Source organism: Hemiscyllium ocellatum, chromosome 1 (assembly GCF_020745735.1).
Source record: "Hemiscyllium ocellatum isolate sHemOce1 chromosome 1, sHemOce1.pat.X.cur, whole genome shotgun sequence".
Lineage (NCBI taxonomy): Eukaryota > Metazoa > Chordata > Chondrichthyes > Orectolobiformes > Hemiscylliidae > Hemiscyllium > Hemiscyllium ocellatum.
The window spans coordinates 60,611,516-60,629,904 of record NC_083401.1 but is presented as its reverse complement, the minus strand read 5'-3'; the positions used below and the strand labels follow the sequence as shown (position 1 = coordinate 60,629,904).

General features: G+C 40.4%; 1 protein-coding gene across 4 annotated transcripts in view; it reads right to left on the bottom strand.

The window, feature by feature from the left end:
- pdzd2 (PDZ domain containing 2) overlaps positions 1–18,389 on the bottom strand; it is a 379,487-nt gene that overhangs the window by 175,392 nt on the left and 185,706 nt on the right. For all 4 annotated transcript variants that reach the window (XM_060856701.1, XM_060856926.1, XM_060856854.1 and 1 more), the window contains exons 4-5: positions 12,308–12,440; positions 1,067–1,237 (exon numbers count right to left, since the gene is read on the bottom strand). In XM_060856701.1, the coding sequence (XP_060712684.1) occupies positions 1,067–1,237; positions 12,308–12,440 (304 nt within the window). The remainder of the gene's footprint in view (positions 1–1,066; positions 1,238–12,307; positions 12,441–18,389) is intronic.

Here is an 18,389-nt window from a genome sequence, read left to right as displayed (position 1 = left end):
TCTGTCAAAATTATTTTTGAACAACCAGAAGTTAGTAATTTTGTAAAAGAAAACTGTGCAGATTTTGCATGATTTTGGTTGAGCAGAAAACAATAAAACTCATCAAAATGCCTCACCTAATGAAGTTACAATAGGACTGAAGTTAACACCAATCCTACTCTTATCATCACAAACGGCAACAATTTATCCTGACATACCATGCATTGTGTCAGCAAAACTGTCTAAATTCTCATGGTCAGGTTAACCATCAGTTTTCACTTAATCCCAATCCTTAAACTGCATAAAAGCAAAGTACTGCAAATGCTGAAAATCTGAAATAAACCCAGAAACTGCTTGAAACACTCAGCAGGTCTGGCAGTATCTGGGGAAAGAAACAGATCACAGCTGGTCATTGCAACTCACCTTAAACAACCCTAACTTCAGTGATCCTGGCTTTAACAGCTTTAATAATAAACATCCTGGGGGGGCCTCGTCATTCATCATCTAACCCGATGAGGTCTCTTGTGGGAGAATCAAGAAAGTGCAAAGACAAAGCTCTTAAGTGTATAATGTAGGATACAAGATTAACTAGATATTATGTTGTTTTACCAGAAATATCTTGCAGGGTGAAGGAAGGAAATCTTAGGTGACTGATGGAGATAAAGGGGGCTAGAAATAGACCAACCTTTTTTACGATGAACAAAAGGTTGAACAAGATTCAGGAGAGAAAAAAAGTAAGATTTCAAGAGGGGCCTTTTTCAGCTGGGTTTAGGATCATGAAATGTCTAACATTGAACTGTAAATTTGTCTAAGACTTCTGGATCTCCAGCTTTCACAATGATTGTCTTTCAGCCACCCACATTGGAGGTGGTATCCACCATTTCCCTTGCGCCATGTCTTTGTGCTGCTTTTAAAATATTAAAAGTATCATGTATACAGATACTGCAACAATTGTTGGACATAAGAACTTCACCAAAATTTGTGAACCAATTATTTAAAAATAGCACAGAGAAGAATTTCTACCACTTTGTGATGCTTCCAACTTAAATGTTTGAAGTGACACAACATTTCTATTGTCAGCACTTACACTTTCAGGATGGTAATGCACTTGGCAGTCAGCAGCTGCATCTTCACTCTCTGGTTTTACATTCTCTTTATTTTCTACAGGAGAAGGAGAGTTATCAGCAACCACAAAGTTAGTCACCAAATCAGGTAAACTTGTAGAGGGGAACTTCTGGAAATGGATTTCAGATTCATCCTGTAAAACAGAGTAAAGAATAATTAAAAATGGTTGCTTTTCATTCTAATAATGTTTGCACACCTCCACGATCAAGCAACTTTGCATTATGAAATATTTCAAAAACATTTTCTTTCATCTCCAGGTTATTTTACTTCCTTGAATTATATGTTAAATCCCTGAGCAGTACATTCAGCCATAGCGCCTTCGTGTATTAGAACTAACTGATTTAAGTGAATATCCATTGGCAAGGTTAATGCTCAATTTTTTTAAAATCAATTTTACATCCTGCCCAGTAATCTGGATGAGAAATGGCACATCTTACTGTGTTTATTAGTGAGCATTGAAGTGTCGCTGACTACACGACGCTGTGAGGCTGTGGCTTTCCAAGCCCTGAAATGTTTTACAATCTGAGTCTGCAATGCAGATGCTAATGATGGGCAGAATTTAACCATGTTAAAAATATTTGCTGGTTGGGAGCAGTTCCTAGACTCAAGCTTGTTCCTGTTGCCTGCTGGTGAAATCCTGCAGGAAGCCAGCTCCTAATTGACTGCCTGGAAGGCTGCAATCCATGTAAGTGCAGTGGGGGATTAATTGAAACTACAGACCCAATCAGAGACAGGAGGGGGACCTCATCAGTGCCTTCACCTTGAGGTGTCCTTTGAAGAGCTTTCAGATTTTTAAAAAAACTGCAACGACAACTGTTCAGGTGAAACCACTAACGTACTGGTCTGTAACCCACTGATCCTTGCAGCATAGGAGAGCTTGTGCTGGAGGACTAATCCAACCACCAATAGCAACGCACTGACATGTGCCAGACTTAGGCTGAACTGGAAGGTTGCATATTAAGAACAAAGAAAATTTACAGCCCTTTGGCCCTCCAAGCCTGAGCCGATCCAAATGTACTGTCTAAACCTGTCGCTCAATTCCTAAGCATTTGTATCCTTCTGCTCCCCACCTATTCATGCATCTGTCCAGATGCATCTTAAATGAATCTACCATGCCTGCCTCTACCACCTCTGCTGGCAACACATTCCAATGCCCACCATCTTCTGTGTGAAGTACTTGCCGCGTGTAGCCCTCTTAAACTTTCCACCTCTCACCTTGAAAGCATGATCTCTCGTTATTGAATTCTTCACCCTGGGAAAAAGCTTGTCTCTATCCACCCTGTCTATACCCTTCATGATTTTGTATACCTCAATCAGGTCCCCCTCAATCTCCTTTTTTCTAGTGAAAATAACCTAACCTACTCAACCTCTCTTCATTGCAATATTGCTGGGGGAAACCCAGCATGTTCATAATCTGCCTCTAAATGGCCACTTACAAATTCAAATTGATAACCGAATGCTGCCAGCAGGTAACTTTCCCACTTCCAGCCCTGCTAAGGTTCAGTCAGCTGGACACTGGAACTCATTGACCTATCCTGCCTTACTCCCAGTCTTGATGTCAAAGCTGCTTTGGTTGGACTGGTAAGATCCCATCCCATCCCATCCCAAGAATTCAGCTCCACAATCTTGCCACACACCATTGGACAGTTGGACAGTTGAACCACTAATGAGAGGTGGAGTCTTCATAAATAACTAAACCTTCAATAATTGCAGCGTCCAACATGTGAGTACAAAAGAGCACACTGCTGTTTGCAAACATCTTCAGGCATAATTGTCAAATGCGCGATTCATCTCAGTGATGTCCTGAGGTCCTCAGCATCACAAATAACAAATCTTCAATTAATCTGATTCATTCCAAGATCATGAAATGGCTGAAAGCATTGAATATAGCAAAGGTTACAGAAAACGGCCCTGCTAAGACTTGCAGTCCATATTTTAGCCAAGATGCTCCAGTATGGCTACCACACTACCAATGTGGAAAATTGCCCCAGCATGCCCTGTCCGCAAACTGCACGGCCAGTCAAAATCAGGTAATTACCACCTCATCAGTCTAGTTTTGATCATTAGCAAAGCAATGGAAAGTGCGGTTGACAACTCTACCGAGAGGCAATTTGTTAACAATAGCCTGGTCCATTAACAAGGTGCAGAAAGTGAGCACAAGAGCTGAATTCAAGAGCTGAGATGGGAGTGACTACCCTTGACATCAAGCATTTGACTGGGTGCATATCAAGGGGTTTCAGTAAAATTAAAGTAATCGGGAATCCATGAGTAAACTATTTCCTGACTGGATACATACCTTTCACATTCTGGTTGTGGAAGTTGATCATCTCAGCCTCAGGATATCACTACAGGAGTCCCTCAGGGTAGTCTCTCGGTGAACCGTTTTCAGTTGTTTCACTAATTATCCTATCCTCATTGTATATTTGGAAGTAAGGATCTTTGCTGATGATTGCATAGTGTTCAGTATCATTCATAGGGATGAGTTTAGTAAAGACAATAGGTCTGAAAATCTTGTGTGATAAGGAATCATAACGTGAAACAACAAAGTCACTGATGCACATGAAAAGCCAGGAATGATAGCACTTTCTATGATGTGTAATGAAATACAAATGCTTCTGTGTCACTTCAAATGAGTGAAACGTTTAGACTTCAAGTGGGTAGAAACATTACTTTTCTGTTTATTTACTGTCTATTAATTTTAAGATTGTGCATCAATGCATTTGTACAAAATTATAAAAGTGAACACAGTAATTCAATGTTTCAGCATGTAATATGGGTGACAGAACATGACATTGTTGGACTATGAATGTACAAATCAAAACAAAGGGCTACAGATGGAAAGAGGTGCAGATCGGAAAAACATTTCATTGGGCAGAATTCCACAGCAGAAAAGTAAGAATTCCATCAAAAGTCAAAGATTTCTCATCCCTGCATTCCAGCTATTCAGATACCAAAGCAGTCCATGCCCAGATATATCAAGCCTGTTTGCAACACATATGATATGTAATGTCCATCTCTAACAAGAGGAAATCTAACCAGTGCCCTTTATACCCAATGGCATTACCATCGCTCAATCCCCCACCTATCAAAATTCTAGGCGGAGGTGGGAGTTTGTCCATGACCAGAAACTGACTATTTTTTTTCCTCTCTCCTTTTGTGTAGTTTTTATTTTTACCTCCCATCCTCAGGCAACATTGGCAATGTCCAGGGTGAAAGTCAGTGTGAACACCTGGCCTCAGCATGGACTCAGACTCTCAGACTCGATGTGCACTCAGACACCCGACCTCAGCGTGCACTCAGACTCCTGGCCTTGGCGTGCACTTAGACTCCCGGCCTCGGCGTGCACTCAGACACCCGACCTCGACATGCACTCAGACTCCCAGCACTCCTGGCCTCGAGGTGAAGCCTGCCACAATCTGGGTTAGATGAAATTATTCTGAACTCTTATTGCTCTGTTGTTCTAATTTATTGCCGGGCATTTTTTCTTTATTTTTCTAATTTTTTTTCTCTGAGAATTTGTACTTAAGAATCTATACCTTACATACCTCAGATGGCATTGCAAGTGGTGACTTCTTATCTTTTCACTGTACTCATGTGAGCACATGTAGCAATAAAGTTAATTCTTATTCTTCTTCTCTTCTATAAGTTAACACCACCTACAAATTTCCCTCCAAGATGTACACAATGCTGAGGTGGAACTCTATTGTCATTCCTTCAACATCGCTGGATCAAAATCTTGGAACTCCCTCCCTAATAGTTCTGTGGTGTAGCTGTACCATATGGACTGCAGACATTCAAGTAGTTGGCTCACCACCACTTCCGCAAGGGAATTAAGGGTGGGCCACTTACCACATGAAGAAAAAAACGTCGGTGGTGCCTTGTAGTACCATGGATCTTCATTTAAGTTTACAAGTGGAAAAAATCTTTTAAAATATGCTTTAAAATTATCTTGCTTTCTCAAGCTATTCAGTTGGATAAGGCTGTACAAGCTGCTACTTTCAATTTAATCTTTGAAAGAGACAGCTTTCTGTTTAATAAATGGGAGGAATTCATAGATACAATCTCTTGAGGAATTGCAATCTCCGGGGGTAATGTATTATAAAAGCCAGATCATGAATAGAATTAAATTTAATATTCAAGCCATGAATTAAACATTATTAAACATAAAACCATTATTCATCAGCAAATCATCGGTTTTAAAGATGTTTTAATCATAGCATATTCGGATTAAGAATAATTCAACATGAATGAAAGGGCACTGATATAAAATGATAGCCACATGCAACATAATTTCCTCTGATTAAGACAATTACTAAGGCAATGAACTATCATATGAAACTTGCATATGAACACTGAGGAGTGGCAGATAGAGTTTAATTTGGATAAATGTGAGATTTTGCATTTTGGTAATACAAACAAGACAGGACTTATACAATAAATGGTACGATAGTGTTGTGGAACAGAAAGACCAAGAGTTTTCAGGTACATAATTCTTTGAAATTTGCAACACAGGTAGACAGGGTGATTAAGAAGGTGTTTAGCATGCTTTCCTTCATTGCTCAGACCTTTGAGTATATAAGTTGGGACGGCACGTTGAGGTTGTACTGAACATTGGTGAGGCCTCTTCTGGACTACTGTGCGCAGTTCTGGTCACGCTGTTATAGGAAGAATATTATTAAACTGGAGAGGGCTCAGAAAAGATTTCCAGGATGTTGCCTGGAAAGATTGGGACTTTTTCCATTCCATAGGAGGTTGAGGGGTGATGTTACTGAGGTTTATAAAACCATGAGGGGCATAGATAAGGTGAATGACAAGGGTCTTTTCCCTAGGATAGGGAAGTTTAAAACTAGGGGGCAGATTTTGAAGGTGAGAGGAGAATGGTTTCAAAGGGACTTGAAGGGCAACTTTTTTTATATGGAGAGTGGTTTGTGTAATGAACTAACAGAGAAAGTGGTGAATGCAGGTACAGATACAATGTTTGAAAGACACTCGAATAAGTTTATTAATAGGAAGGGTTTGGAGAGATATGGACCAAGCGCAGGCAAATGGGGCAAGTTTAGTTTGGGAACATGATTGGCGTGGATCAATTGGACCGAAGAGTCTGTTTCCGTGCTGTATGATTCCATGACTTCAATTTTTAACAAAAATGATTTATGGGTTTAAAAGGTTACACACTATACCATCCACAGACAAAAGAACAAAGTTGTAATTATACAACTCCTGCAGCACAATTATCATTAGATAACAACAGATAAAGAAAGTTATTCGGCCCATCTTTGCACATCCATATGCTGAAATGCCTGCATCTGTATTGTTTCAAATAGGAGATTTAGGCTTCAGTTTATTAACTTGAACTCCTGGAAAGTAAGAAGCCCAAACAAGCATTCATATTTAAGATCAGATTCCTTGACTTTGATAATCAGGTGGCAACTCCATTATTGTTATATCAAGGCCAGGGTGGTAGATAGGAAACTAGATAGATCTTGGCATCTTTTATTGAGCACTTCCTGTGTTCCTATACACTATAATTAGTCTACCCTTCTAAAAACATTTTACAGGATTCCTACAAGTTGTTGTGGAGCAGTGAAAGTGGCAGTGGTATGGTTTCATGAAAGGGATAAATGCATAACCATGATCAGCTCCCGGAATTTCTGCATTGGTGGTCCCAATTTCTTTCCATTACTTAAACTCAATCCTTCTGCCAAATTCAGACAAGAAGGCCTAGTAGCTTAAGAGTAACCCTGCTGGAGGCACCTCTTATATCTGATGCCGAAATTCAGTGCAGATTCCTGGTGCTGACTTCAAAATTGGAACCAGCTTCAACATTAAATACAATGAAAGAAGATTTAAAACCAGTAGCAGGATTTGGATTGGAGTCAAGTGGAATTGTTGCTCTTTAATTAAAGCACACAGGAAGACATCCAAACAAATGGTACACACCATTTTCACAGGAGTTCTGCTATCCCATAAGAAGTTTTGGCAGGAGATATGGACAATGTATTTAAAAATTCAAGGCAAAGATATTTCATGTTACCTTTGTGTGAAAATCCAATCATTGAGAGCTACTCCCGAGATTAAGGGCAGCATTATTTATAATGGATCAGATGCTTAGTTATCTTACCTCCTCTAACAAGGTCTCTCTTCACCTAGGTACAACATATAAAGGTTAACTGCACAGGGTAGCTCACACAAAAATACTCAATTAACCATTTATTTAAAGGGGTGGATATAAAACTGAGTGAGGGGTTCCTATGGCGCAATGATATTGTCTCTACTTCTGGGTCAGGATGCCCGGGTTCAAGTCCCACCAGATCCAGAGGTGTGTAGTAGCAGGTGATTAGTAAATATTTATAAAATTGAATGGAGTCAATAATAGCATCGACCGTCCCACCTGATTTACCATCAAGATTACCTTCATTCACAAATTCAGTAAGAAGAATGGGTGGAATTTAATGTCTCCGAACCTGAAGATAAGTTTCGAGGTAGGGTAGCCATTTGATCAGGAAGAAAGGATGGAGCACAGCCTTCTGCCAGAGGTCAACAGAAGCCCTTAAGTAGCAACTTAATGGCCATTTATGTGCCTCATAGCACTGACACTTGCAGTGGTAGGGGATTTCCCAGGTGGAGAGACTCAGTGGACCCTGCTGCATTTGTCCACAGTTCAGTAGGGAAGATCCTTTTAGGGCACACAGTGCCTGTAAATCAAGGAACAATGCATTGAGAATGGGGGCTGGGGGTCACTACCAAAAGCCAGCCTCCTTTTGCCCTTGCAGTTGACCTTTTTCCTGTCCATGGTGGCTCCTCTCAACCATGCCCTCCCCGCAATCCCAACCTGCCCAGGTTGACCTCTAAATGAGAATCCACTTGTAACTCACAAGTTAGGCCTGTGTCATACCAGTAGTGGCCAGAGCTCTCGGTGGTGTTGTTCATACCAGAGCTGTTTAAAATGTTGTCTTTTATGAGATGTGGGCTTTAAGTCAGCACTTTTGAATCAATCTCTAATTGACATAAAGAAGATCTTTTGAACTGCCTTGATGAATGACTGCAGTCCAGTTGCTGTGAGGAAGTGTTGTATGTGCTGCCATTAACACCTCCTGGATATACATTCCTCAAAGGTCTATATTGTTTGGTTTGAATAAAGATTAGATTAGATTACATACAGTGTGGAAACAGGCCCTTCGGCCCAACAAGTCCACACCGACCCGCCGAAGCGCAACCCACCCATACCCCTACATTTACCCCTTTACCTAACACTACTGGCAATTTAGCATGGCCAATTCACCTGATCCGCACATCTTTGGACTGTGGGAGGAAACCGGAGCACCCGGAGGAAACCCACGCAGACACGGGGAGAACGTTCTGGGCAAATTAGAGAAATTTCTTGTAGTAAACAAAATATAGGTGATTTCATCTCTGCGACAATTTATGCATTAAAGAGATTTGGTATAGATAATTAGGCTGTTAGGAGGGCATGGCTTTTGATCTTTCTCCTTCAAGATTCTTAGTTACTCTCCAGTTCTCATCACAGTGAGTGGTACTTATGATACTTAATCTGTATAATCCCTTTCAGGCTTATACACAACATCTCCCTCCAAACTTCATTTTTTTCTTATTATATTTGGCTATACTTTGACTGATGTAATTACATTTACTACAATTCCATCTATCCCTAAGTCATTAACTTATATATTCAGGCAATGTGGAGATTTTATTATTCTCCATAAACATGTTCTTTTGGTCTTAGTAGCATGGTTGTTAGATAAAAGATACTTTCAAAGGACTATCTTGCAATTGAACTGTAGTTTTCTCTGAATTGGATGAACTGAACTTCAGTCTCCTACATTTCTTTCATAGATGGCATCATCGCTGCTACTGATGGCAATCTTTTCTTCACAATACCATGAATCATTGAGTTTTTGTTCATCTCTTCTCAGTGGTGGTTTCTATCTAGATGTATGCAACACATCTTCAACTGGTGTCAGTGAGTTTTTCTTCTCAAATTGCCTGCAGATCTGTGCTTCTGAAGAGAAAGCTATTGTTTCAATTTTAATTAGTTTGGACTTTGTTGTTTGCCATCAATGACTGAACTATTGATGAAATCAACATATTCACTTCTTCAATTGTGCTAATTGAAGATTCTGCCTTGCTTATTCATAATGGTGGATGAGGATTCTTCTTTGAAAGGTGAAAATATGTCAGATATTCAACTTGAGCTTGACCTTCCTTAGTCATCTCATCACATATGTGTCTAGTATCATAACCAGTTGACCACTGTGCCGTGTTGCAATCTGATTCAATTAATTTGAACATTTGTCAATTTTTTTCAAGGAGAGTATATTGTTCTTTGGCTGTGTCTTTGACTGGTTGTTTAACCTTTTCTGCCTTTTGAGTGAGTGAGATGGATGTTAATTCTACTCAGGATCGAGAATCCTTGGTTGTGAAGTATGTATAGGCTTTCTGGTATTTCCTGTCCATAATACTGGAGAGTTGCTTATCACCTTTCTTTATTAATGAGTGCAATGCTGCCTGGTTTATGCAGTCACACATCTGTTAGCTGTAAATAGTGTTTTCTCAACCAAGGCTTGCTAATATGATAATGTGGCACTTGCTTTGGTGTAACTTGTAATCTGTGAGATCCCTGCTGATTTAAGTAACAACTTGACAAAATGCAAGGTCTGGGTCACCTATTTCCCATCAAAAATCTTTGGGTTTATACTTCTCTGGGGGCTGCTGTATTTCATGCATCTATTTGTGTAGGTAGCTATTTGGATCTTTGTTTTTCTGTAGTCACCTTGGAACTGCAGATTTCATCTGTCCAGCATTTATTACCACAGCTGAAATATATTCTGTTGTTGTTTGAACTATGCTTCAATGTTACCACAAGGTATTCTCCTCTAGCGTTCATCAGATCGCTACTAATGATCTTCTCAGCAATACTTACACTGCTGTATCAGTCTTCAAATCCCATTGGGATTTCCTTTTTAGATTACCATGTTTTATGCTGAAGCTAAAACAAATCTTCAGATCTACTGCTGCCACTTTATTTTCTATGCTGCCTCCAATCCAATCCTCATGTGTCTGTGGAGTCTGCTAAGGATGAGTATAGCCACTTTTTGATCTAATTAGAAGACTATCTTGTAGTAAGTGGCATGGCAGCTCAGTGGTTAGCACTGCAGCCTCACAGCGCCAGGGAACTGAGTTCAATTCCACCCTAGGGCAACTGCTGTGTGGAGTTTGCATATTCTCCCTGTGTCTGCGAGGGTTTCCTCTGGGTGCTCTGGTTTCCTCCCACAGTCCAAAAATGTGCAGGTCAGGTGGATTGACCGTACTAAATCACCCATAATGTTAGGTGCATTAGTCAGAGGGAAATGGGTCTGGGTGAGTTACTTTTCGGAGGGTCATTGTGGACTTCTTGGGCCAAATGGCCTGTTTCCACACTGTAGGGAATCTAATCTAAACAAAATACAGGTCATTGCATTTCTGTAACAATGTAGATATTACACAGATATGGTACATGTTATTAGAGACTGTTAGATCTAAGGTAACACTCATTCAAGATCCTGAGTTACTTTCTCCACTAGTCCTCATGACCTTATCACAATGGGAGATGGACATAGGTTTGCTCGTTGAGCTGGAAGGCTTGTTTTCAGACATTTCATCACCATACTGGGTAACATCATCAGTGAGCCTCCGATGAAGCACCGGTGGTATGGCCCGCATTTTATTTGTGTGTTTAGGTTTCCTTGGTTTGGTGATGTTATTTCCTGTGATATCAGTTCCTGTTTTTGTCTCCAGGGCTAGTTAATGAGATCCAAGTCAATATATTTGTTGATAGAGCTCTGGTTGGAATGCAATGCTTCTAGGAATTCTCATGCATATCTTTATTTGGTTTGTCCTAGAATGAATGTGTTGTCCCAGTTGAAGTGGTGTCAATGCTCATCTGTATGTAGAGATACTAGTGAGAGTAGGTCGTGTCTTTTTGTGGCTAGTTGATATCCACGTATCGGGTGGCTAGTTTTTTGCCTGTTAGTCCAATGTAGTGTTTGTTACAGTTCTTGCAAGGTATTTTGTAAATGACATTCATTTTGCTTATTGTCTGTGTAGGGTCTTTCAAGTTCATTAGCTGCTGTTTTAGTGTGTTGGTGGGTTTGTGGGATACCAAGAGGTCTGAGTAGTCTGGCAGTCATTTCCAAGATGTCTTTGATGTAGGGGAGAGTGACTAGGGTTTCTGACAGGAAAAGGCAGAAAACTAGCCACTAAGATACATGAAAAGCAACTAGCCACAAAAACACATGAGGAAGGACACCACTTTGACTGGGACAACACATCCATCCTAGGACAAGCCAAACAGAGACAAACACGAGAATTCCTAGAAGCATGGCATTCCAACTCTATCAACAAACACATTAACTTGGATACCATTTACCACCCTCTGAGAAAAAGAACAGGAAATGACATCACCAACCAAAGGAAACCTAAACACATAAATAAAAAGCCACCAGTGTTTCACTGGGGGCTCACTGATGATGTTACCTGGTATGGTGAAGGACGTCTGAAAACAAACCTTCCAGCTCAGCGAGCAAACCTACCTCCAGAACCTCAACTTGAGCTGTAAATCTTCTCAAAACTCGCTAACAGTGGGTGGTGCTTATGGCACTCAATCTGTATTAACTCTTTCAGATCCAAATGCCTGAAAGCAGTACTAGGATTTTGATCCAGTAATGGGAAGGACCAGCGAAATATTTCCAAATCAGGTTAGTGTGTGTCTTGGAGGGAAACTTGCCAGGGGTGTTGTTCCCATTTGTCTCCTCCACTTAACCTTTTGGTTAGCCACCCTACCGGGGCACTGTTTGCAAGGGAGGCCTGACAGTGTCCAGTTAACTAATTATGCAGGTCCTCCAAGAAATAAGCAACATGGGGTTTTCCAACAAGTCATAGAGTCATAGAGTCCTACAGCATGGAAACAGGCCATTTGGTCCAAACTTCTCCATGCTGACCAAAATGTCCATCCACACTTACCCCATTTCCCTACACTTGGCCCATACTCTCTTAAACCCTTCCCGTCCATGTATTTGTCCAAATGCCTTTTCAGGGATAAAGTTAAATTCTGCTCAACATCTGCTACACTTAGAATCATGCTTTTGGTCAGGGAGAAAAGGCAGAAAACTAAAACAAAAACTTCCAAGTGAAAAGGAGCACCTACCCTGCTTGCAACAATCAGCTGTACAAGTCCTGCTGCTGATCGAAGTAGTGCAACTGCCTCTTGGTGAGAGAGTCCAACCAGTGACTGTCCATTAATCATTAGCAATTCATCACCAGATTTCAGTCTCCCATCCCTGGTAGAAGAACAGGGTCAAACCATCAAACAAGTAATCAGGCTGGACAGTGACTTTTAACAGTAGACATCATGCATAACATGCTGACATTACAAAATTACATTACTTCAGAGTACTTTGGATATACTGGGGTGTGAAAATTGGTATGACAATGAGCATTGTGCTGAATACACAATCCAGATTCACCAAAATCTGGATGGTTTAGATTCATCCTCTAAATCTTAAAAATCCAAATGTATCAGCTCTACCTTTTGGAACCTTTTGCTTTAAATGGAATAGTGTGAATAATACTGAAATTACAGCATCACACCTACCACTCCACATGTACCTCACAAAAATATTGTCTGGTGACTAGATGCATCTGTTGTTGCAAACAAAGTGTTAGAGATGATTTCATTTAGCACTTTTTTTAAATTGGAGAGTTGATCTGGCCTGGTAACTGAATGGGGAGAGGAGATGCAGGCTCAGGTTGGGTAATTAATTCCTCAATCTCTGAGGAGTAGGCTTGTTGGATGGAGTTGATTCCATCAAACGTGTTGGCTCTTAGGTCAGACATGCATCTTTCCCTTCTTTGGTACTCTAATAACGGCATGCAAAATTTAAATTGAGTGTGAAGGGCATATTGTGGTGACACTATGACTTTAAGTGATGCATTTTATCCTTTTTTTACGAAGAGAGGTTGAGACAGGTATTGAGCAGTCTGTTCCAAGCCAATAAAGTAAACAGCTTCTGAGGCCTTGGGTTTTTTTAAAGTTGGAACAATAGGAGCAGCATGAAGGCATGGGGTCAAGCTCCCACACAGACAGCATCTTAGTTTAACTTTCTGTAGTTATTGATGTTTGGAAGCTGCTATTCATCTCTCCCTGCTACAGCAAAACGCTTGAGTTCTGAGTTTTCTCTTAATGTCCTTTCCTCCTGCATTGGAGAAGTGCATTTGAGACAATCTATTTTACTGAATTTGCCTTTGCCAAGGGTGTGTTTATGAGATGCTACTATATTGGAACAGTGCTGTTTCACAGTTAAATAATCTATTATTCTGTTAAGTTTTCCAGTAGAGTTAAGTTATTTCAATTTGTCTTTCTTTTGTTTGTATTATAACTTTAATGCAAGAATAAAGTGAGTCTTAAGCTTCAAGCCTGGCCGTTTGACCAAATGAATTGCATCCAAAACACAAAACACAATAGTTGCCTTGAAAAGTAAGAAAACGTTAGGGTCTAGGCTATCTTCTTAATATATTTTGAGGGGTTTTGTTCTGATCCATAACAATATAATGTTTCATAGTTTCTACCCTTTGTTTTGGTAGAATTTTCCAGCTGACAGAAGGAATTCTAGTAAATGACATGGACTTCTAATTCCTTAGTTGCAATATTTTTATTTTGAACAGGTGGTGCATAAAACGTGACACGGATAGTTGGAAGATGATTGCAGAGAATCAGTAAGACAGAAAAAGAGACTGTTGTGTAGAGATGAAATTGAAGAGGAGTGATTGCTGACTATAGTCCAATTATGAGGAGGGAATCAGATTACATTGGAGGGGGCAGAGACCAGGAGGTTGACTGGAGTCAGGGGAAACAGTCCTGTTTTTCATGGCTGACAAGCAGTGTTGAGAATAAACACTATTCCATTCAGCAGCCCTCACTAAGCTTCTTGGGGCCCTAGAAACCTATTTGCTTACGCTTTAAAGATGAACGTAACATCGTAACTGAGACCAACACAACACTCAAACCTGTGCTCCAGATCTGGAAACTTCCATACAGCCATAATTAAAACCTCAATTAATAGATTTCAGGTGTGTTGGGTTTAAAAAAATTAACATTCCATCCTCTCCAACCCGATTCAGATGCTCAATGGATTCACCACTGTTGAAAGGCATATTGGTGAGGGTCTAGCTTTCCAGCCTGACCAGAACTAGTACTGTAGCTGTTCCTTTCCAGTATGTTGCATACACATGGAAGGAGGAGACACAGAGCCCACACTTCAAATGAATCATCCTCCTCTCTACCTATGTTGCCACCATTTAATGGTGTCACTTTATAAAAGGTGATGATAAGGTCCAGAAAGCCGGCAGGGGACAAGACTTGGAGTTTCTACAATGGAGGAGCAGGAATCTGAAGCAGCCTCTTCTTCCAATTCAACACCAGACACTTAGCTGCTGAATAATTCATTCTCAGATGAATCCTTCAGTGGATGCCTTCTACCTAGACATTTCTGTTCTCATCACCTCTTCTGCTACCACATCACAGGGACGGCACGGTGGCTCAGCAGTTAGCACTGCTGCCTCACAGCACTAGAGTCCGAGGTTCGATTCCAACCTCGGACGATTGTGTGGAGTTTGCATATTCTCCCCCACAGGTCAGGTGGGTTGGCCATGCTAAATTGCCCGTAATGTTAAGTGCATTAGTCAGAGGGAAATGGGTCTGGATGGGTTATTCTTCAGAGGGTCGGTGTGGACTTGTTGGGCCAAAGGGCCTGTTTCCACACTGAAGGAAATCTAATCAGTGCATTTTCACATATAATGCTAGGCTTCCTTCTCATAGTGGGAATCCAAACACCAATCTCTACATTTGCAATGAATCAAGTCACAGAAAACTGACTGAGATCAGGATGTAAATGAAGATATGGACAAATGCACCAGCATGACAAGGAGACCACTCCCACATTAAGTCTGCAAATCTGACAGGTTTGTATATTCACACAATATTTATTCTTAAGTTAAATAGTTCCAAACTATATGTCTTTATAGAGCTACTCCACTTGACAAGATTGGATATATAGTTGCACTTTCATTGCATTCACTCACTTTCTGTAAGTGCTCAGTGAGATACAAGGGACTAATAAAAAAAAACTAATCACTTTTTGCTTGAGAAACTAATATTTAAGTCGAGGACTTTGCCGATGGTCAAACATTATCAGAATGTCAGAATGTGGAGTTATGGCCATGATCTTACTGAATGGCAAAGTAGGTTTGACGGACCAAATGGCCTACCCCTGCTCCTATTTCTGGAGTACGTATCTCTGAATTGTATTTCTTATGTACATCCAATTAATCAGTCTTATGAAATATAACAATGCCAATCGACACAAATGAATGCTCACACAGACGGCTATGCTCACACCCCATGAAAGAATTTAAAAATAAGCTAATCAGAAAATTCAGATACATTGTATTTACTTACAGCTACTGAAAAAAATTAGATCACGATTTGTTTTTTTTAAACAGTTCCTAATTAATTAAACATCTACAATCTAACATTTTTCAGAATGAAAATTGTATCAGACTAATAAAGATAATTTGATTCAATTGCCATGTGTTCTATTGTCAGCCTTATCATTGACAGAATAGCACTCAGTACTGTTCCTACCATTATCCAGGTTACCAGGTTACATTACCAATTCAGTTGGATATAAACTAGAATTTATGACTTTGTGTCAAACCAGAAGTCATAAGACAGCAGAGGTGCCAAATGCATCAAGAAGAGACATTAAGATGACAGAATATTAATATGAACTGAAATGGTGTGATACACAGTGTTAGAACCACATTTTGGCAACTGTACGAAAGATGCCAACATTTTGGATCAAGCGTTATTTATTGTCTGGCTCCAACAACGATTTCCTCTGGATGTACTCCTGTTTCACCCCACTAATTGGATACTTGTGTTTCAAAAACCAGTTCGTCTCTTAAAGTCTTAGTTATGACTTTCATGTTGCTGTTTGTTTTATTGCCAAGAAAAGGACAAGCATTTCACAAAGGTCAATACAAGCTTATTAAATGATTTCCTGTTTGAACTGAAGGGCAGTGTAGCTTTCTGGGTTGCATTTCACAACTACAATCTAATCAAATAATCTACTGTTTACCTCTTGGAGCTCAGACAAGAAGCAAGACCACAGTGGGTTGCAAACCTGAAAGGGAGAAGGTACTGAACAATGTTATCATCTAATTCAGGCTGACATTACAGTGCTAATGCAATGGGAAATGCTGAACTATCAGAAGTGATGCCTTTTTGATGAGAACTTGAACTGGTAAACAAAAAGGGTCCAATAACACAAATAGAAATCCCAGGCATCATTTACCCTTCAGCTAACATCACTAAAACAGGTTATCTGCTTATTTACCTCATTTGCAGGTTTTACTAAACACAAATAAACTGGCACTTTTTTTCCATAATAATGACAACAACTTCAAAGGCTCCCTTTGCGTGCGAAAGACTTTGTGATAGCCTGCAATTATGACAGGTGCTTTTTAAATATGAAAGTTTTCTTCCTTTAAATCTAGCACCATTAATTGGTGTACAAATGGGTCTAGACCTCTGGATCATAAATGTATCCACCGCGTGCCTGCGCCCCCCCCCACCGACCACAATATGAGTTGAGATGCCACAGAAATCCCAGTGCAATGACTCAACAGGAACTGGAGGTTTCAACACTTCTAATGGACAAATCTGCCAGCTCCCCAAGATTTTCTGAAATTGTCTCCAAGTAATTTGATTTACTTATCTGTATTGTTACTCAGGAAAATGTAGACGGACAAGTCCTGATCCTATTCCTGGGTAACTATACAACTAACCTTCGACTGACTCCCCTTCATGAACACTAAATTCCACCACATGCCCTCCCTGAAAACTCCCCATGACACTTCAGATTCTCACTGACCAACCCATCCCTAACTCTCAATATGCCCAAGTCCCCACCCACTCCCGCAGGAAGCAATAATCCTCAGCTGCTCTTGGCCCTGTGGTACCCCCAGCTACCCCTTATCAAACAGCCTGTCCAATCCTAGAACAGTAACACTGACTTCCAAATCCTTCCTGATCCAAGTTCACCACCTGAGGACCCTCCTTCCCTGCTGATCTCTCGACTTCCCCACCTAACTTGACCTGATCTGAACCATCAGCCTGACCCCTGACCTCCAACAGTGAAGTAGGAAGCAGGTCCCAAACCTGCCTTTACTAGTAGAGGGATTGGTTTGGCATGTAAATTAACCAGCTGCTAGTTCTCCACTTAGTTATAGACAGTAGGCTGGCTCAACAAGAGGGTCAACAGACCTGAAATTTCAGCAGTGTCACCAGGAGTCACTGTTGCTGCTGAAGAATGTGCCTCAAGAGTTTGGATAGGTAAGTTTTCAAAAAGCATAAGAAATTCAGGGGGCTACGGGTTGAACAGGAAACTCATATGGGAACTGCAATGGAGCAGGAGGGACTACCTTCTCAGCCTCAAATTCTAGTTTATACCCAACTGTGCAGCTTTTGTGGCTTGATAACCCTGAGTGAAGCTATGGTCTGATAATAGAGATGATGGAAGGATTGCCTTCATCAGGTTTATATCATGACCATTCTGAAAGACACATGATTCTTTGTAAACATGTATCTATTGTAGCAAAGTGTATAAAGTTTGGTCTATTTTATTTCCATAGTAATAAATGGGTATAATACATCTGGACTTTTCAGAGTGCATTTCTGTCAACAATGATCTTGCATTATCTTTATTTCAACATATTGATTAATTTGATGTACAGAAAAATTACAATTCAGAGGGAGGTCATTCAGTCCTTCTCATTGGGAAGTTCAGTCTCTGCTTTGATGGTTCCTTGAGTTACAGGGAGGCTGCCTCTATTAGTGTGGCAATCTTTCAATCTGATGGTGTTCACTATGCTGTCAGCAGAATAGCAGTGACCTAGTAAAATTATCTCTACAAGGGCTTTTAATTATGTTCATCTTCCACCTGCCTCCATCAACCAGGCCCTCACGCTGCAATCAGTCCCCTCACTCCAGTAGCAGCGCATCAGGGAGTTATCCTGACACAATTCCCACTATTTTATCATCTCCCACTCCTCCCAGCTGTAAAATTCTACCTAGGAAGGCGTTAAAATTATATTAATTGGGAAGAACTGCAGATGCTGTAAATCAGAAACAAAAACAGAAATTGCTAGAAAAGCTCAGCAGGTCTGGC